The following is a 21400-nucleotide window of genomic DNA, read 5'->3' as shown; positions in this document are numbered from 1 at the left end:
GAGTGCAATTCTGGAACAGCCTACCGAGGGAAATAGTGGGGGCGAAGGACCTCCATGACTTTAAGATTAAACTGGATAAGTTTATGGAGGAGATGGTATGATAGGATAACAGGCTTAGTCAATAGGTCAATTAAGTGCCACACTGGTAATTAGTACAATGGGTCAATGATAGGATATTGTTAGCCTTTTTCCAGAGGGTATAGCTGGAGAGTCTTGCCCGCATGCTCGGGGTTCAGCTGACCGCCATATTTGGGGTCGGGAAGGAATTTTCCTCCAGGGTAGATTGGCAGTGGCCCTGGAGGTTTTTCGCCTTCCTCCGAAGCATGGGGCAGGGGTCGCTTGCTTAAGGAGTGGGTGGATCGGCTTATGTGGCCTGCATCTTGCAGGAGGTCAGACTAGATGATCATAATGGTCCCTTCTGATCTTGAATTCTATGATTCTATGAAATCCCAGGGCAAGTACAATTATTCAGGGTTGAAACAGAGAGTGTTGCAGGTGCTAGTTAAACACCTGATCCTGGAACTGGACCCATGAAGGTGAACCTCTATCCTGTGTTGAATCTTTTGAAGTGCCTGTGTTGAGCCCCGTGGACAAGATGATTGCAAGATCTGTACCTAAAAGTCTGAATGACCCATTCCATTATAAACCCTTGTTTTCACTTGCTCTTACAATTCTTGTAAAGATATTCCTTACAGGATTAAAATTCTCCTTCCTTCTCTCAGAACAAAAAGAAAAACAGTTTTTGTTTTTTTTTCCTGCTCTAAAGCTGGAACGAAATATACTGAGCCAGTCATTGGATATATCAGTGTGGAAGAAAACATGTGTTCGAGCTTTTAAAACTGCTTTTTGCTTAGCTAATTAAAACAGCTTCATTTTAAAATAAACTTGGCAGAGATACAAGTTCTCAGAGAGGACTAATCACTTTGACTTGTTTGAATTTGTCTGAAGTGTAAATACCATGTACGCATCTATACTCTCAGATTCACAGTATTTTTCACATTAGTTTCCACTCCAGACTGACTAGAGCAGACGTGAAATGTGTTCTCTAGCCCCTGAATGTGTACAAAAATCAGACAGCAGTAGTTTAAGGTTCTCCACTTCTGTGAAGAATTTCTCTATTTATTCAAACTTGACTTCTCTGCTGAGTGTGCCAACAAAAACTGCAATTACTTGTGATCTATAATCTTCACCCAGGTTTTCAAATATTAAAAACTAGTGCATTCATGTGCAATTATACTCAGAAATGAGATTACCTAAAAATGACACCTGCTTACCAAATTGGTCTGTTCCCTATGTATGTTCAGTGACATCTGCTTATTTCACTCACAAAACAAGACTTCAGTTAACCAGTAAAGCCAGTAACAATGTGTTTAGGTTACTTAACACTCTTGATTATAAAATAAAATGTCAGAAGAATTTTTAGAGCTTTTACAACTCTTTGGTTTGCAGCACCAACTTGAAATTTGACAGAGGAAGTCTGCCTTTTGTGCCCACATGAAAATCCTTTCAGCTGTGCGTGAGTTATGAGCTGTTGAAAAGCATCATTTTTCCTTCTGTGTTTGGTTCTTTTTTTGAAATTTTAAACACATTAAGGCTACACAATATACAACTTACGGATTTCTTCAACAACATCTGGATCACATTCTTTGTATTTCTCTATTTCTGCCATTAGGTGCTCTTTTTTCTGCCGGAGAGCAGCAAGTTCCTTTGTTAGGGCAGCACGTTCTGCCTGGGTTCAAAGCATTTTGGGAGAAACCAACAGTAAAGAAAATTAAATAGGCAGTGATTATACTACTACTACTACTACTACACATTTATGCAAAATGCAAATATCATTTTACTCTCCAAAACCATCAGATAGACTGTTGGGTGCTCCATTTCCTACTATTTTAAGGTAGGCAAACCAATCCTGCACTTTATGCACATTCAAAATGCCCTGTTTCAAAGTGGGTCTTCAGTGCATAATGAATGCAAGATCAAGGCAAAGTGGTTAAACAAATCAAAATTATTCTAAGTAATCAAACTGTTCTTTGTTCCTAGTTATACACATGGGTAAATAAGGATTGGGACCACATCTCAGATCCTCACCACACTACCTATACACATTATGATCATTCATAATCAATAACTAGCAATTGTTTCTTTAGTGTACCTGACTGCTTTCACTGAGCCCTTACTGTACTGTAAACACACTATTATATGTAATCTTGATAACTATTTAGCAACCAAAAATATGCCAGCACATGTATACCAACAGTGAAACAGTCAGTTTCCAGTTTAGATTAACTTGTGAGGCAGAAATATAAATATAGTTAATTAAATGCAATACTCTGTGACTTGAACTTGAACTTTATTATGATAGTTGAGACTAGTGTAAATGAGAAAGATAATTCTAGCTTAAAGTTAAAATAAAAACACATAATATTAGAAGAGCCACACTCTTCCATTCTAAACACTTTAATGCAGGGGTTCTCAAACTGGGGGTTGGGACCCCTCAGGGGGTCATGAGGTTATTACATGGGGGGTCGTGGGCTGTCAGCCTCCACCCCAAACCCCACTTTACCTCCAGCATTTATAATGGTGTTAAATATATTTTAAAAGTGTTTAATTGATAAGCGGGGGGGGGGGTTGCATAGAGAGGCTTGCTATGTGAAAGGGGTCACTAGTACAAAAGTTTGAGAACCACTGCTTTAACGTGTGTGGATATAGCATCTCTCTGAGGGTATGGCTACACTTAGAGCTGCACAGCGCTGCCGCGGGAGCGCTCCTGCAGCAGCGCTTTGAAGTGCGAGTGTGGTTGCGGCGCCAGCGCTGGGAGAGAGCTCTCCCAGCGCTGCAGGTACTCCACCTCCCTGTGGGGATTAGCTTACAGTGCTGGGAGCCGCGCTCCCAGCGCTGGGGCATTGTTTACACTGGCGCTTTGCAGCGCTGTAACTTGCTGCGCTCAGGGAGGTGTTTTTTCACACCCTTGAGCGAGAAAGTTGCAGCGCTGTAAAGTGCCAGTGTAGCCAAGCCCTGAGAGAGTCTCTTTCTTACTACAGTAATTGATTACTCAGAGTACTGAATGAATAATAATAAAATAAAAAATATAGCCCATTTTAAAGAAGAGACTTGACATTATAATTTTATGTCACTAACGGTATCATACAGTAGATCACTTAGTGAGAGTAACAAAAATCTATTACAAAGTTATACACATGTATTGTAGGGTGTAGAAAAAATGTATGATGTTATTTGAGAATAGTATGCAGTCATGTAATTCAAGATTGTATCATAACACATTAATCCTTAACTTTCACATTTTCTGATACCTAGATACTTGATTGTGCAATATTAATGTTCTCAACAGTTTTTTTAATGGAATTATTGTTTCCATAACAAAAACCTTACCTCTGTTTCACATCATTTTAGGGCAGCAGCAATCTCCAAAGTAAAAAAACTAATTCAAATATTTCACATCTATACTGTCCCTCCAAAGAACATGATCTACTTCAAATATACTACTGATCAGTAAGAATCTAGATTTACCTGCCCCAATGCTGTTTAGTTAGGATACTGTATGAAAGACATTTCCACCTAACATGCCTATGAAGTGGCATATTTTAAGTTTCGTTTGACAGTGTTCTTTCAACAGTTTCAACACAGAAAGGATCTTCGTTAAATTTAGCCCGACTAAAATCAAGATCCAAATTTTAAACAACCACCTAAATTCACACATAGCTGGGTTCATTTGGCCATTCAGCAGCCTCTGGGCATTTCAGCACGTACCTATGATTAGTTTAGTTTGGGGGTTGGTTTGTTTTGTTTTCAGTCTGATCCAGGTTTATAAAGAGCAGCTCTCAAGCAATCACAAAATTTCCCACCCTGTGAAACACCCACCTGGTAGTCACCACAGATCAAAATCAGCTATGCATCAGCAAGCCTGATATTTTCCCCCTCCCTCATCCTCTCTTCCAATATTTAGCCATTCTATTAAGATTTTCAATGATTTTATATAAAACTGTAACATGTTAACATCTACGGATTGTACATCCTCACAGACAGATTCTTTAATGAAAAAATGAACAAAAACTTACAGTCTCTTGGCGTCCGATTTTTGATTTCTCAATGCTTTGCTGTAACCTCTCTTTCTTCTGGCTACTTTCAGCCAACTGAGGAAGGAAAAACAGAATCCAATCAACATATTTTATTAGGTATTTAAAGGTTGGATTTTATAAACATCTTCATAGACCGGGTGTCATATATTGACTTTTCCCCTTCATGGCACATCATTTTGCTACCTCAGTCCATCACCAATAACAGCCCTGTTTCATATCAAAACCAAGAAGCCAACCTTGGTATAAGAGGCTTCATGATACAGAAACATAATGCTGCCGTTACCTCTCCCCCCACTGCATCCCTACTCCATGCAAGCAATGACTAATGTGTTCACATTTTGACAGATCCACCTGGTGTTTATGAACCTTCCCAAAGTCTGGTAAGACCTGTGCACTGCCCCAACCACCTGGTTTGTAGTAAGCCCACAGAATGCAGAGTTGTGATCCCCAAAATCCTGCTCCCCTGTTCTGCTAAATTGCATTGATGATGCTACAGCTGGAGCCATCTGCCTGTATGCGTGTGGGAAGCTGCACAACTACTCACTTATTTATATAGCATTCACTTTCAAATATTACTTCCTATTCTGTACAAGATTTACCAATATACTGAGCAACTGTAATCACACTCTGAAAGAGTGGAAGATTCCCCCACCCCCATTAACAGTGATCAATTTATATAGAAGTTACACTAACAAGTAAGGCACATAAATTTTGGGTGAATTAAGTCCAACTACTCCCTCACTGCTGTCAGTGAAAATAACCACAAGCTCAGTGAAGACTTGGAAGAAAATTATTTTCAGTGCTTATGGATCAATGTCCTAATAGTAAAAGCACATAATGGGGTACTTGTTGGTGTCTGCTACAGTCCACCAAATCACACTAGGGAACAGGATGACCAGCCCCTTAAGCACTTATCTTACTGTTTATGAAAAAAGGCTGCATGATCACGCGGGGACTTCAGTCTGAGTCACATATGCTGGAGGGCTCATGCTGCCAGTACTAAAACGTCCTCAGAATTTCTAGAAATTACAGATGACAATTTTCTAATTTAAGAAGTGTTGACTACAAAATGGAAGAATTCTATAGGAGACCTCAAACTAAAATTTGGTGCTAGCTTAGGTACAAGTGATCATGATTTGATCAAATTTGTTATGTGCGAACAGTATGAAGTCCAAATAAGTACTTACACACACACACTCACTCTGAATAAGAGCTCTGTGTGGCTTGCAAGCTTGTCTCTCTTACCAACAGAAGTTGGTCCAATAAAAGATATTACCTCACCCACCTCATCTCTCCGGTATCCTGGGACAAACACAGCTACAACTACACAGTGCACCCCAAACACACACACAGCTATAAAACTGCCAATTTCTCAAAGCTGAAAACAATTATGAGCCAAATCAGGTGGAAGAATTTAAACAGAAAAATATGAATTATAATTGGGAATTGTTTAAGAACATTTTACTAAGTGTCCAAAAAGCCACAATTGAGAAAGGAATATGTTTCTAGTGGGGTCCCACAGGGATCAGTTCTTAGCCCTTTGCTACTTAATATTTTTATCAATAATCTGGGGGAAAAATTAAATCAATTGATAATATTTGCAGATGACAAAAAGTTGGAGGAGTTGCAAATAATTAAAAGGACAGGTCACTGACACAGAGCAATCTGGATTGCCTGGTAAATTTGGTGCAAGCAAATATTTTGTATTTCAATAAAGCCAAATATAAAAAAAGTCATACATCTAGCAACAAAGAATGTAGGCCATACTTATAGGATAAGGGACTCTATCTTGGGAAGCAGGGATTCTGAAAAGGACTTGGGGGGTCAGGCTGGTAATCAGTTGAATAAGTTGTCCCAGTACAACCACTGGGGCCAAAAGGGCTACTGTGATCCGTGGATACATAAACAGGGGAGTAGTAAATAGGAGCCGAGAGGTTATTTTACCTCTGTATTTGGCACTGGTGCAATTGCTGGCGGAATATTGGGTCTGGTTCTGATGTCGACAATTCAAGAAAGATGTTGATAAGAGGGTTCAGAGAATAGCCACAAGAATGATCTTCAAGGAGCTTAATCTGTTTAGTTTAACCCAAAGTCGGTTATGGGGTGACTTGAACAGTCTATAAGTATCTACAAGAGTAACAAATATTTAATAACGTGCTCTTCAGTCTAGAAGACAAAGATATAACAAGACCCAATGGCTGGAAATGGAAGAGAAACAAATTCAGATGGAAAAAAAGATGTAACATTTTTACCAGTAAGGGTAATGAATAACTGGAACAATTTACTAAGGATCGCCAAGTGATTCCCCATCACTGGCCATTTTTAAACGAATATTCCAAAAAATATGCTCTAGTTCAAATTATTTTGAGGAAGTTCTATAGCCTGAGTTATACAGTTGTTCAGACCATGGGCCTTAGAATCTATGAACATGTACTGTCAGCACACTCAGGGTATATCTACCCTGCAAAAAAAGATGTATTCTTAACTAGGGGTTAGGTAACTTGGATTAAAAATAGCAGCAACGACACAGCAACTCAGTCTGTAACTCACGCTGGCAGCATGAGGTAAAGCCTAAAGCAGTGGTTCCCAAACTGGGGTTCATGAAATGTTACGGGGGGTTCTCTTGAAAAAAATTTCTAATGGCGGACAGAGCTGTCCCTAGGGACCCCACAGGCAGCATGGGGCCAGCAGCACAGAGCACCTGGACTTCCAAGAGCTAAGCAGATCAAAGCAAGCATATCTCTCACACTGAGGAGATTTAAACTTCAAGACTCCTTATAAGAAATGGAAAGGGAGGTGGATTTTTTTTCGATGTTTTTTAAATTAAATAGGCAGCTACTATTGTTTTTAAAATTATTATGAAGAACAAGTTTAAGCTTTGTTGTAACATGCGTTGTTTGCCTGGACTGCTCAAGACCTGAATGCTTGTGTAGGAGGAACTCTTTGAGTTGGCTTCTTAAATACCTTCATGCTGTTTCACATCTGATACTCCTTGATGAAACATAGGAGCCTTGTCTTATAACAGGCTTATTCAAAGTGATACAAGCTACGAAAGTGAGATCTTGGAAGAGTGTTGCCGTTTTCATAATGTAATAAAAATACTGTAATGATAAATAATAATAAATAGTGTGTAATAAGTTTGTCATAAAAACAAATTTGATATTTCCAAGATCACTGCTTTTATAATTTATATTCAGGTAAAGGAGAAAATCCCTGGAAATATTCCTTTTTAGGAGGGGGTTTGTGAGACTTGACATTTTAGTGAAAGGGGTTCACAGGTTATTAAAGTTTGGGAAACACTGGCCTAAAGGAAAGCCTAGGGTTGAACTCGAACTGATGACATGAGTTGCCATGTCTTCACTGCTATTTTAACCCAAATTAGCTAACCAGAGTTTAGTACACACTTTTTTCTTTTTTTTTTTCTTTTTTTGGGGGGGAGGTCGGGGGGGAAGGGAAGGAACCACAGAAATATCCTCATTACTGTGGCTGGCCACTGGGCTAGTGCCTTAGGCATCTCAATAATTAAATTAAAAGTTTGATAAAGCAACGTTAATCCCTGCCTTGCAGGGAGTGTTGGAGTGACCAATTATATCATGTTTGTTCAGCACTTTGGAAAAAGTGCTATTGTCTACCTTCCAGTTCAGTTTGTAATAAAGGATAAAAAAATAAATGGATAGTGAAGATTTACAATATATTGTATAAAGATCATTGCTAGGATTCCATTGAGTCAATTCATTGATATATGCTTTGAAGAGGAACATTTATACATTCCCCCTGCACAAGAACAGTAGTTTTCACAGTTTCACACCCCTTGCTCTTCCTTGTGGTGCAGCCAAAGACCGAAACCTTCCTGAAATCTAGTTTGAACAATATATGCATTATCTTAAAGTGCTGATCTCTTATTTTTCAGAGCAACAGTGATTTTTTTTCTTGGATATCTTCCTTCTAGAGCCCAAATTCTCAACCCCGCTAACCACTAATATCCCTCCAACCATATAACCTGCCTATCACATTAAAACAGCTATAAATCTGCCATAAGTCATACAAACATAGACCCCAGTATGTATACTGGACGGGAATCAAACCAAAGGTCCCATATGCTAACCACCAAGAGTATTTTTCAGCTGTTACACTGGTATCATTTTGGTCTTTAAAAGAAATATTATCATAGTTGGTTTTCTTTTAGTCAAGAAACCTAACCAAAGATGGTAACACAACATAACTACCATAGCAGGTGGGGATAGTGCACATGATAGTTACCGAGTTCCAACCACCATTCCAACATCCCTTTTTCAGATGCTCATAATTTAGTCAAATTAATTCCTTCTGGGTTTAAATTCTTCATGCTTTGTCTCAGTCCAGAGGTTAGCACTGGTATGCTTTTTAGTTTGAACAAAAAGCAGACTAATTTTTTTTATACATGCAGTTTTTTATACAAAACATACTCTCCTTTCTATATTATAGAAACCTTGCTCATCACTGAAGAGATTAGATAATCTGGATCTCAGAAGGTATGGAGAAGAGGGTAATTTTACAGCATTTATTACACTATATTTTGTTCTGATCAGCAATTATATGCAAGAGTGACTCATCAGCTGAAGCTAGAAAGCAGTCTAACAAAATATAGATATACAGAACAGAGTGGAATCTAGTGAAATTAATCTAATAAAACATTAAAAATAAACCCATTAAGTTAAAAATCATAATCCTTGCACTAAAACAAAGTGCACACAACACTACAAGAACAGCACTCTCCAACTACACCTCTACCCCGATATAACACTGTCCTCGGGAGCCAAAAAATCTTACCGCGTTATATTGAACTTGCCTTGATCCGCCCTCCCCCCCGGAGCACTGCTTTACCGCATTATATCCGAATTCATGTTATATCGGGTCAGGTTATATCGGGGTAGAGGTGTATTACTAACTAAAGCAATAAGCCTATTTATAAAGTAGATAAAAGTCTGTAAGCCAAGTCACTATACTGAATTGGTTTCTGCTGTACTACTAAGAGTTATACTGAGCTGCAGACTCAAAGGTCTGTTGATACAATTATTTCTCTTAGCCATATATAGTTCCAATCACACACTTGCTGATTACAGCAGGGTACAGATACTTAAGATATAAATTTGCTAGCTAATTTCACTGCCAGGAAACTCACAACAGAAGCAGTGTGTATCTGTGATAGAAAGTGTACCGGACAGCAGTTTTGCTCTGCTCTCCAGAGATCACTGATACCAAAGGCATTATCACCATTCACAAAGTGCCACTGTGGTACATAACACGCACAATAACTAAACTGAACCCAAGTAGGAACAGGCCCCCCAAAGACACACTGGTTACAGAAAAAACAGTTTCAGGGAAGGACAGACAAAGAATGGGACATGTTTATTATATACCACATAATGTCAAAAAATAGGTTTTTAAAGAAGTTTCTGAAATGGAAAGGAAAAGGAGAAACTTGAAATACATTAATTGGGCAGTTGTTCCAAGCCTGCTGAGTAGCATGAAAGAAGGGATGGAATCTGGACCTGGTGAAGGAGTCAAAGAAAGCAAGCAAAATAGTGACGCACAGGAAGTATAAGATAAGATGAAGGCAGAGCTATAAGAAGAATCTTGACTCCAGACAATGGAGGATACATAATAGGCTTCCATAGAAGGGGAAAAAATCATTAGAGGGATGACGAGTAGAATGGAAGAATGGAGAACAGCAAGAGTAAGAAAAAAGAAACCAGTCCACTACATTTCTAGACTCCTGAGGGAAGCCTCTTCTTTTGGGGGATGGGAGGGAGAGAGAGAGAGAGAGAACATTTAGTACAAAAGCTCTTTTCTTTTTGCATGTGTCTAATTGTACCATAAAAAGACAGATTAGCTCAGTTGAATGTAATCTTTGAAAGAATTAATTTAAAAATCTGGAGAAAAATAATACAACTGTAGCAAAAATTTCATACTAAAGTTTTCTTACACTGCTCATAGTGGAAGAGTGGTACACAAAACAATTTCTCCTGAACATTATTTTTAAAACTGAACACAATGTATTTCTTTCCCAACACCAGTAAGATTTGTTACTATTGAACTGCAAAGGATTTTTATAATTTCTCAATGATAAAAAGTGAATGCTTTGGACAATTTAAGGATAATTAATCATATTTAAAACACCTATTTTGTTCTGTGATGTTTTACCTTAGGCATTTCAAATAAAGCCAGCAGGAGACAAGGGGAATGGGTCAAGTTGGAAAGTAATATTTGTTGTTTTCAGTAGTTCTCCATTAAATATTTTTGCAATGATGCTTTTAGTCAGTTTCATTTTGTTCTCTGTTCTTAATACTAGTTCCTAGAAAAGCAAATATCATACTCTTTGAAAAATATACGACAATTGACTAAAGAGCTGTATTTTATATCTGAACACCTATTACTTTCCTCATACATTGATTATGAGTTGGAAGCGTGCTGTTGCAATGCCAAATTCAATAAGAATTTAGCTGTCATTAGTAAAAAGTGAAATAGCAGGTAACAAGTTTGAAGAGGCTTTGACTTAAACAGCACAGGTTAAAAAAAATTAAAAAACAAAAAGTAATTAATAGCACTAGTTAGCAGAACTGGAATTAATGACTTGGAAAATAATGAATGAAGAAATATTCATGCTAGCAGGAATTTCTGAATAAAGGAAGATTATTTTTCCAATCATGATTCCTGGAAAAAGTCATTGACTCCTTTTACAAATATATGATGGAGAGTTGTCAAGACCATAAAACTGGGTGCCTAAAAGTTAGGCTCCTAAGACTGTAAGTGGCCTGAATTTCAATAGCATTGAGCAGCCATGAACTCTTATTGAAGTCAACATAATTAGTACTACTGAAAATCAGGCCCCTTATTTAGCCATCTAATATTAAGTATCTGTTTTTGAAATTGACCTCTCTCTCTCCTTGCCATAGATACAACAACCCTCACACTATTAACTGAATTCCAATACTTGACAGGAAGCAGTTTTTAATACTGTCATTTTAATCTGGGATTAATTCTTCTAACACTTAATCACTAATGCTTCTTCAGAGAAAATATTTTATTTTTATTTATTTTGTTATCTATCTGTAATGCCAGTTGTATACTCTACAGTTTGGAAACAGAAAATAATAAATCCAAACCAAGGTTTTTTTAATTTGACAAAAGACAGAGAACGTGGACTTGCACGTGATTAAGTGGAAGAATTAAGTTTCTCGGACTGCTTTCAGAGTTGGTGTAATTGGCAAGACTTGAGGGACAGATGGCTGTCTACTCAGATATCAAGTATGCCAAATCAACCTGAACAAAAATGAGAACAAGCAGAAATGCCTCATTCCTTATCCTCGCTTCACAACTGCAAGCAATCTTACAGTAAGAGCTGAAACAGCAATCAAAAAGCCATCAGACACATCTGACAAAACAGTGCAAATTTTTAATATGTGCAATACCCCAGAAACTTTTGTCACTGTTTTTCTTAGTGCACAATTTAGAATTTGCTGAACTGGGAAATAAGAGAACAAGTGGGGATTAATAGTTACCAGGTCAGTGGACAGAAGAAAGAATGTTGAGGAACATTACCATTAAAAAAAAAAAGTCTTCTTTTGACAACTTTTACCTAAAAGGCTTTTCAATGATTGCTGTTTCTAACCAGCTAGGGCACATACTGTCAGAAAGTTTCAGGGACAAAACACCGACAATCCCAGACACTGTATGCGTTACTCAAAAGGGACTATCTGATATAATTATACTTTATATCCAATTACTCTCTAAAGAGAGCACAAAAATAATTTAGGTCATTATTCTGGAAGTTGAATGCATAATAAGTCCAAGGTACACATTTACGTATTATAAGCGTATTAGAAATCCCAGAGTGGAACACACACAGAGACTAAATCTGAACCTGAAGCAAATACTCACCAGCAACTACACACCACACAACAAAAAACACTAACCCAAAAACCAAACCCTGCAACAAACCCCAGTGCCAACTCTGTCTGCATATCTACTCAAGGGACACATCATAGGACCTAACCACATCAGCCACACCATCAGGGGCTCGTTCACCTGCACATCTACCAGCAATGCCCGTCTGCCATGTACATTGGCCAAACTGGACAGTCTCTACGCAAAAGAATAAATGGACACAAATCTGACATCAGGAATTATAACATTCAAAAACCAGTAGGTGAACACTTTAATCTCCCTGATTACTCAATAACAGACTTAAAAGCGACAATTCTTCAACAACAAAAAACTTCAAAAAGAGACTCCAACGAGAAACTGCAGAACTGGAATTAATTTGCAAACTGGATACCATCAAATTAGGGCTGAATAAAGACTGGGAGTGGATGGGTCATTATAAAAACTAATTTCCCCATACTAATTTTTCCCCTACTGTTACTCACACCTTCTTGTCAACGGTTTGAAATGGGCCACCCTCATTATCACTACAAAAGTGATTTTTCCTCCCTCGATATTCTTCAATTAATTGAACTGTCTCATTAGCACTGACCCCGCCCCGCCACTTGGTAAGGCAACTCCCATCTTTTCATGTACTCTGTGTGTATATATACACACCTATTTACTGTATTTTCCACTCCATGCATCTGATGAAGTGGGTTTTAGCATACGAAAGCTTATGCCCAAATAAATTTGTTAGTCTCTAAGGTGCCACAAGGAATCCTCGTTGTTTAGACTAAATCTGGCAATTTGACAGCAGCCTTTCACATCTGCATTTGTTACTCTATTTTATGTTGATTTCATAAACTAGAAGTAATGTTCAGTCAATCAAGTCACTTCTAAAGTCACCTCTAATTCGAAGTACAGGGTACAAACTGTAAAGGAACTACATGTACTGTAACAATTAGCTGTCCTATTATGAATGTATGCAGCATGCAGGAGACTTTTTCTTAAAATAAGCATCTCTGCTTCAAACCAAGTTTTTGAAATTTAATTTTACTCAAGTTGGAGGATGCTTTATTCACAGATCAGACAAGTGAATGTCCCTAAATTCTCCTGTGTGAACTTTTCATGTGCCACTCATTCCAAAGAGGGGATCTCTATCCTGTGAGCTTCCAAATAAAAACAGATTTAAAATTTTTATTAAAGCTAATGTTAAAAAAATATATAATACACAGGTTAAGAAAAGAGTGTCTGTACATCTGGGTACAGTGCTTAGATTAAAAACAAACTTTATATTGTGTGGATAAAGTCATCAGATACATATAGTGCATAATCAGCAATAACCCAAATTTAGGTGAATAAATTTCAGACTATAGTTTATATATTAGCATCCAAGTATTCAGGTACATCACTCATGAAAAGTTATACAGAAAGTTGGTTGTGGAAAGCAAATATAGCAACGAGTGAAGACTGTCCCTTAGTAATTAAGAATTTAGGATAGGTTGTCCATTTAGAAAGTACAATCCATGAGGAAAGTATTTCAGTTATTTTCCCGACTGCGCTTCTCATCGGCACTCCAGCTCATCCCTCCTGGTATTGCCAATGTCCGGTGATATGTTCTATGTAGATGTCCCTCAACCACCTGATGGTGTCTGACACCATAAGTTGCTGCATCAGCCGAACATAGCATTGACTGATTCCACATTCTCTCAACACTCGCTTGTTACTGGGGTCCCATGTGCCCAGGGCTTCGACAATCAGCGTGTGTGTCTGATTAGCTCTCAAGGTTTCGGCCAGAGGGGTGTATTTCTCCACTTTTTGAACTCAGGCATCATGAAAAGCCGGGGTTCTGTTCTCAAAAGGCACTGTGACCTCCACCATCATGATCTTCTTCTGGTCCCCATTGGTGATGATGATGTCTGGTCGCAGTTGGCTGTCGGTTCCGGGGATGGCAGAGTGCACAGCTATTTTCCCTATGGGTGGCAGGACGGCTCTGACTAGGCAATCTTGGATGGCATTATGTTGCAGCTGCCAGGCTCTGGAATGGGGCTTGCAGCTACATAGGACGTGGGGTACTGTCTCGCTGGCATAGCCGCACTTCTTGATTCCCATGCTGGATGGCCCCGTTCAGCGGAACGCAGTTGAGCCGGGCCCTGTGGATGAACCTCCAGTTGGCAAATCGGGTGATGCTGCTCCTGAGGAGGAAGTGGTTTCTGGCATCCCACTTGCACGTCACCTCGAAGGCCTAAAGTACCATTACATTTGTTAGAATACTAGGAGTTCCTCACTCAGGACCAGATTTTACCATCCTTAGTCGCATCACCTTACTCCACTAATTATTAAAATCTGCTTATTCAGTGGGACTTCACTCATGATGTAAAGTACTATTTAATGCAAGTTGCAGAATCTGGCCCTAAATAAGTTTTCCCACTATCAGTTCACATTGAAGTCAGGGGGACTTTTGCTTCAACTTCAGCATTAGCCGATGAGACACGTTTGGGCCAGTAATTCTTTGAAAGAGGTAAAAAAAAAGAGAGGTGTCATTATGTTAAAAACTCTGAATTCAGTTTCAGAGTCTCTCTAAAACGCTAATATTTTTCAATACAAAAATAAGGTAACGCACCTCTTTAATTTAACTTTTTTTTTATTTTATCTTGCCCGTAATCCCTCTATAATCTACATAAAACCAGCTTTTTAAAAAAAAGTTACTATGAAATCACTCCAATTCTATTTTACATCAACTGATGGTGTGGGAATCCATACTTCACAGACACACCATCAATTCTGGTTACATATTAACAGATACTAAAAGTGAAAGCATGAAATTCCATTAAACAAACAGAATTAGTAGTTTGCTTAATTCTAATTCAAAAAAATCTCCAGAGTACCACATTGTCAGAAGATCTGCCCATGAAGGCCATTATGAAGTGTTCTATCCAAAGTGTCAAAGCATGTCATTAGATATCATTACAGAAGTCTGCAGTGATAAATTATAATATTAAAGGAGATTCCCTACTAGTCAGTCTGAGACTTACTAAATTCAGAGTCATTTTAAGCACGTGTATTTTAAAATCTAAGATGCAATAAGGTAACAAAAAATTGGAAGACAATAGTTTAACTTTAAACAAAAGCAGTCTTCGAATCTTGCAGGAAACGATTCCAGAGCAGTGAATTATACAGAACTTTATAAACCACACTAATGCCAACATAAGAAAGATACCATCAAGTATATTCATAGCCCTAGTATCACCATAGGATAGCCAATAGTTACAGTACACGTAGTTCCATTACTGGCCCAAACATGTGCCTAAGCTGTTCACACTGAAGTTGAGGCAAAAAATTTTATACATTTAATATATGCAAGGTTAATTTTGTATCATTCTAGTCATGTGGTACCAACTTAAATGTCTTACAAAAGTCTAAATATATTACTTCAACATTATTACCTTTATCAGCCAAACTTATAATCGCATACAAAATACCAAATTAGTTTGACAAGATCTATTTTCCATAAACCCTTGCTGACTGGCATTAATTATATTAATATCCTTTTAATTCTTTATCAACCAAGTCCCATATCAGCTATTCCACTATTTTGCTTTGGATCAATATCAAGTTGACAGATCTATATTTATTCAGGTTGTTCCATTTATTCTTTTTAAATATTGACAAACTAACTTTCTTCCAGTTCCCTGCACTTTCCCAGTGTTCCAAGACTTATTGAAAACCAACAATGATCCAGAGAACTCCTTGGTCAACTCTTTTAAAACTCTTGCATGCAAGTTATTTGGACCTGCTGCTGGGAAAAGTTTGGAAGAGAATAAAACTTTGTCTATTCCCATCAAAAAGAAATTGTTTAGAAAAAACAGTTGTTCAACTCTGTCAGTAATGTTTCTCTTGGCAGAGAGAGAGAGAGAGAGAGGTTCATTTGGTACTTCTTATTCTATATGCTATTGGAAACAAGATTTGTTGCAGAAATCATGTGATTGAAGATGTTTGCCAACTTTACTATTCACACTTCTTCTTGTGGTTCTCAAGAGGGAAGCTGGGTTAGAAAGCAGTGGTAAAATCCGGACCTTACTTAAGTCAATGGGAGTTTTGCCATGGACTTCAACGGGGCCAGGATTCTACCCTGGGTGTTTAGCAGAAAACCAAGAGCAAGATGGGAAACTAAAAAACAAAATCACACAAACAGCAACATCCACAATGAAAAGGGAATTAAAACCAAGGTTAATTGCCATGTCGCCGATTGCGCAACAGGAGCACTACCTAGAATGTATTCACAATGTTCACTAAGAACGGAGAAAAAAGGATGGGAAAGTGTCTAAGGGTACGTCTACACTACGGGATTATTCCGATTTTACATAAACCGGTTTAGCAAAACAGATTGTATAAAATCGATTGCGCGCGGCCACACTAAACACATTAAATCGGTGGGTTGCGTCCACGGTCCAAGGCTAGCATCGATTTCTGGAGCGTTGCACTGTGGGTAGCTATCCCGTAGCTATCCCATAGTTCCCGCAGCCTCCCCCGCCCCTTGGATTTTCCGGGTTGTGATCCCTGTGCCTGATGGGGCAAAAATCATTGTCGTGGGTGGTTCTGGGTACAGCCTCACCCCTCCCTCCCTGAAAGCAGCAGACAAGCGTTTCGCGCCTTTTTTGCTTGGTGAACTGTGCGGACGCCATAACACAGCAAGCATGGACCCTGCTCAGCTCAATACCGCAATCGTGAATGTTTTAAACACCTCGCGCACTCTCGTGCAGTCTATGGTGAACCAGGACCTTCAAACCGAGGCGAGGAGGAGGCGGATACAGCAGCGCGGCGATGACAGTGATGAGGACGTAGACACAGAATTCTCTCAAACCGCGGGCCCCTGCGCTTTGGAGATCCTGATGGTAATGGGGCAGATTCTATCCATTGAACGCCGATTTTGGGCCCGGGAAACAAGCACTGACTGGTGGGACCGCATTGTGTTGCAGGTGTGGGACGATTCCCAGTGGCTGCGAAACTTTCGCATGCGTAAGGGCACTTTCATGGAACTTTGTGACTTGCTTGCCCCTGCCCTGAAACGCCAGAATACCAAGATGAGAGCAGCCCTCACAGTAGAGAAGCGAGTGGCGATAGCCCTGTGGAAGCTTGCAACGCCAGACAGCTACCGGTCAGTCGGGAATCAATTTGGAGTTGGAAAATCTACTGTGGGGGCTGCTGTGATGCAAGTAGCCAAAGCAATCACTAAGCTGCTGCTACGAAAGGTTGTGACTCTGGGAAACGTGCAGGCCATAGTGGATGGCTTTGCTGCACTGGGATTCCCTAACTGTGGGGGGGCGATAGATGGAACCCATATCCCTATCTTGGCACCGCAGCGCCAGGGCACCCAGTACGTAAACCGCAAGGGGTACTTTTCAATGGTGCTGCAAGCACTGGTAGATCACAAGGGACGTTTCACAAACATCCACGTGGGATGGCCAGGGAGGGTTCATGACGCTCGCGTCTTCAGAAGCACTACTCTGTTTAAACGGCTGCAGCAAGGGAATTACTTCCCAGACCAGAAAATAACAGTTGGGGATGTTGAAATGCCTGTCGTTATCCTGGGGGACCCAGCCTACCCCTTGATGCCATGGCTCATGAAGCCATACACAGGCAGCCTGGACAGTGGTCAGGATCTGTTCAATTACAGGCTGAGCAAGTGCAGAATGGTGGTGGTGGAATGTGCATTTGGCCGTTTAAAGGCGCGCTGGCGCACATTACTGACTCGCTCAGACCTCAGCCAAACCAATGTCCCCTATGTTATTGCTGCTTGCTGTATTCTCCACAATCTCTGTGAGAGTAAGGGGGAGACCTTTATGGCGGGGTGGGAGGCTGAGGCAAATCACCTGGCCGCTGATTACGCGCAGCCAGACACCAGGGAGATTAGAAGAGCACACCAGGAAGCGGTGCGCATCAGAGAAGCTTTGAAAACGAGCTTCATCAATGGCCAGGGTACAGTGTGACTGCTGTGTTTGTTGATGAACACCCAACCCCCTTGATTGACTCAGTCCCTGTAAGCAACTCCCCCTCCCAGTACAGCTTACTTATGCAAATAAAGTCACTCTCATTTAAAAAGCATGAATTCTTTATTAATTCATTATAAAAAGAGGGAGAGAAGTAAGGGTGTGGTTTGGGAGGAGGATAGGAGGGATGGAGAAGGCCATTAAAAAAAATTCACAGTAACGACAGCCTTCTGGTTGGGCTGTCCACGGGGGTGGAGTGGGCGGGTGCACGGAGCCTCCCCCCACGCGTTCTTACACGTCTGGGTGAGGAGGATGTGGAACATGGTGAGGGTTGAGGGTGGTTATACAGGGGCTGCAGCGGCACTCTGTGATCCTGCTGCCGTTCCTGAAGCTCCACCAGACGCCGGAGCATGTCAGTTTGATCACGCAGCAGCCCCAGAGTTGCATCCCACCACCGCTGATCTTCCTGCCGCCACCGCTGATTTTCCTGCCGGTCTTCCTGCCGCCACCTCTCATCTCGGTTGTCCCTCCTGTCCTCACGTTCATCCCTCCTGTCCTCACGTTCACTGGCCTCTTTCCTGTAATTTGATACCACGTCCTTCCACTCATTCAGATGAGCTCTTTCATTGCGTGTAACTTCCATAATATCCGAGAACATCTCATCTCGCGTCTTCTTTTTCCTCCGCCTTATCTGTGCTAGCCTTTGGGATGGAGGAGGGATGGTTGAAAAATTTGCAGCTGCATGAGGGAGATGTATCTTTCTAAATATTTATTTTACAGAACAATGGTTATACTCTTTCACAGTGAACAGCACTATTCACCTAGCACATGTGATTTCCCTACAAGGTCACATTTTTCATCTTAATAGTGAGTGCTTGCAGCTCTGGAGTTACAGATCTCACAGACACAGGTCCAGGCATCAGAATTCAGCTTGCATGCGGCCATGGTAAGCCACTGTCTTTCGGCTTCTGTAGTGATTTACCCCTCCCCCCCAACGCATGGCTAATACCACGCTAGCTCCCTGCTAATCAACAACCTTCCCACCCCCCCACCCACTGCGTGGCTGGTAGCTTGGGGAAGATCGCCGGTGACCAAACACAAAAAAGATCATCGGCATTTCACTCCTCCCCTCCCCCCGCTTCGCTACGTGCAGGAAAGGTTTTTTTTTTAAGCTGCTGCAGTCCACGAACGCAGTAGAAAAATGGCCACCCCCCTTACTTAATTTCCTGATTTTTAACAGGTTATCCTGAACGATATCACTTTGCTGAGGATAACACAACAAGATAAAGAGCGGATGCTTCTTGAATGCCAGCAGTCACCGGGACCATACGCTGCTATGCTTTGCCACGCAATGGTACCTGATTACTTGCTATATGCATGGCGTGGTAAAGTGTCCTACCATGGTGGGCGGAACAAGGCTGCCTTGCCCAGAAACCTTCTGCAAAGGCTTCTGGAGTACCTACAGGAGCGCTTCATCGAGATGTCCCTGGAGGATTTCCTCTCAATCCCCGGACATGTTAACAAACTTTTCTAAGTAACTATACTGTCTGCGAATGCATCCCAAGTCCTCAGGGCAAATCAATCATTAAAAAAGGCTTGCTTAAAAAACAATGTTTGCTATTTGCAAAGGTACACTCACCAGAGCTCCCTTCCATGGCGTCATTGTCTGGGATAGTTGCTTGTGAGGGCTGGGAGGAGGATAATTCCGTCAGGGTGATAAAAAGCTCCTGGCTGCTGGGGCTCACGGAGTGCTGTGTGCTCTCTGCTAGGTCTTCCTCCTCTTCTTCATCTTCATCTTCCCCGTCTGCATAATCCTCAGCCATGGCAGAGATTACAACCCCCACCTCGGAATCCACGATCAGGGGTGGGGTACTTGTGGCGCAGCCCCCTAAAATTGCATGCAGCTCAGCATAGAAGCGGCATGTTTTTCGACCTGCCCTGGACCTTCCGTTTGCTTCTTTGGTTTTCTGGTAGGCTTGTCTGAGCTCCTTAACTTTCACTCTGCACTGCACTGAGTCCCTGCTGTGGCCTTTATCCGTCATAGCCTTAGAAATTCTTTCAAATACTTTTTCATTTCGTCTTTTGGAACGCAGTTCTGTTAGCACTGAATCCTCTCCCCATTTAGCGATCAGATCCAGTACCTCCCGTGCAGTCCATGCTGGGGCTCTTTTTCGATTCTCAGGAGACTGCATTGTTACCTGTGCTGATGAGCTGTGCGTGGTCACCTGTGCTGATGAGCTCTCCATGCTGGGGAAGCAGGAAATGAATTTCAAAAGTTCGCGGGGCTTTTCCTGTCTACCTGGCCAGTGCATCCGAGTTCAGAATGCTGTCCAGAGCGGTCACTGGTGCACTGTGGGATACCGCCCGGAGGCCAATACCGTCGATTTGCGGCCACACTAACCCTATTCCGATATGTTAATCCCGATATTAGCGCTACTCCTCTCGTCGGGGAGGAGTACAGAAACCGATTTAAAGAGCCATTAAAATCGATATAAAGTGCCTCCTAGTGTGGACGGTTGTGGCGTTAAATCGGTTTTACGCTCCTAAAACCGATTTAAACGCCTAGTGTAGACCAGGCTTAAGTGACCAAATGCATCACTTTTGATAATGCAATGGAGTTTTCCTGAAAAAACAAGCGTGTACATAGCTGTAATGAAAGCTGAACCACAACACAGCAATATCCAAGAATAAAGTTTCGTATTTTCTTGGTTCTAAATAGATGAGTCACACTCCATTGCTAGTGAGCAGCTGAATAATTCGGGTGTGGTTTAGTAATTCCTAAAAGACTGAAACAAGTGTTAAATTGCAAAAGCAGTTGTTAAACTGACTGCCCCTAGACTTGTCTTCACCAGGATTTCAAAGTGTGTTAGAACATGTTAGCAAACACCTATTCTAAAACTCTAGTGTAGACTTTAACATATGCTAGTTGGTCAGGCAGAAGCATAGGCTTAATTGTGGAGTTACACCAGGGAGGAATTTAGCCCACTGTTTCACATTTACAGACATGTCTGTGTCACAACTCAGTGTTTGTTTTGACTAATAGAAAGGTGTGTTAAATCATCGTAGTTAACACATTCTAAAGCTGAAGAAAGAGGTTTAGGCCAGGTTTACAGTACAGACCTATACTGGTGTGAAAAGTCCACACACCTGAGCTAAATAGTTGTACCAACCTACCCCACCTGTCCCCCTCTCCTCCATGTCCTCCTCCCCTGTAGACAGTGCCATGTTGGCGGAAAAGCATCTCCCGCCAACATAGCTACCATCTCTTGGGGAGGTTGATTAACTACACCAACAGGAGAGTTCTCCCGTCCTCATAGGAGTGTCTTCACTATAGGCTGCGCTACAGCTGTAGCGCTGTGTGTGATAAAAAGCCTGTAAGCTCTCCACTTGAAAAATAAGTAGTTAAAT

The 21400-nt window shown here is 40.8% G+C and overlaps 1 protein-coding gene across 1 annotated transcript in view; it reads right to left on the bottom strand.

Moving 5' to 3' along the window:
- MND1 (meiotic nuclear divisions 1) overlaps positions 1 to 21400 on the bottom strand; it is a 49320-nt gene that overhangs the window by 14436 nt on the left and 13484 nt on the right. The window contains exons 5-6 of the mRNA XM_045019035.1: positions 4077 to 4151; positions 1615 to 1729 (exon numbers count right to left, since the gene is read on the bottom strand). Of these exons, the coding sequence (XP_044874970.1) occupies positions 1615 to 1729; positions 4077 to 4151 (190 nt within the window). The remainder of the gene's footprint in view (positions 1 to 1614; positions 1730 to 4076; positions 4152 to 21400) is intronic.

The sequence above is a fragment of the Mauremys mutica genome, chromosome 5 (genome assembly GCF_020497125.1).
Source record: "Mauremys mutica isolate MM-2020 ecotype Southern chromosome 5, ASM2049712v1, whole genome shotgun sequence".
Classification (NCBI taxonomy): Eukaryota; Metazoa; Chordata; order Testudines; family Geoemydidae; genus Mauremys; species Mauremys mutica.
Note: the sequence above shows the minus strand (reverse complement) of the source record. Positions and strands in the feature narration are given on the sequence as shown.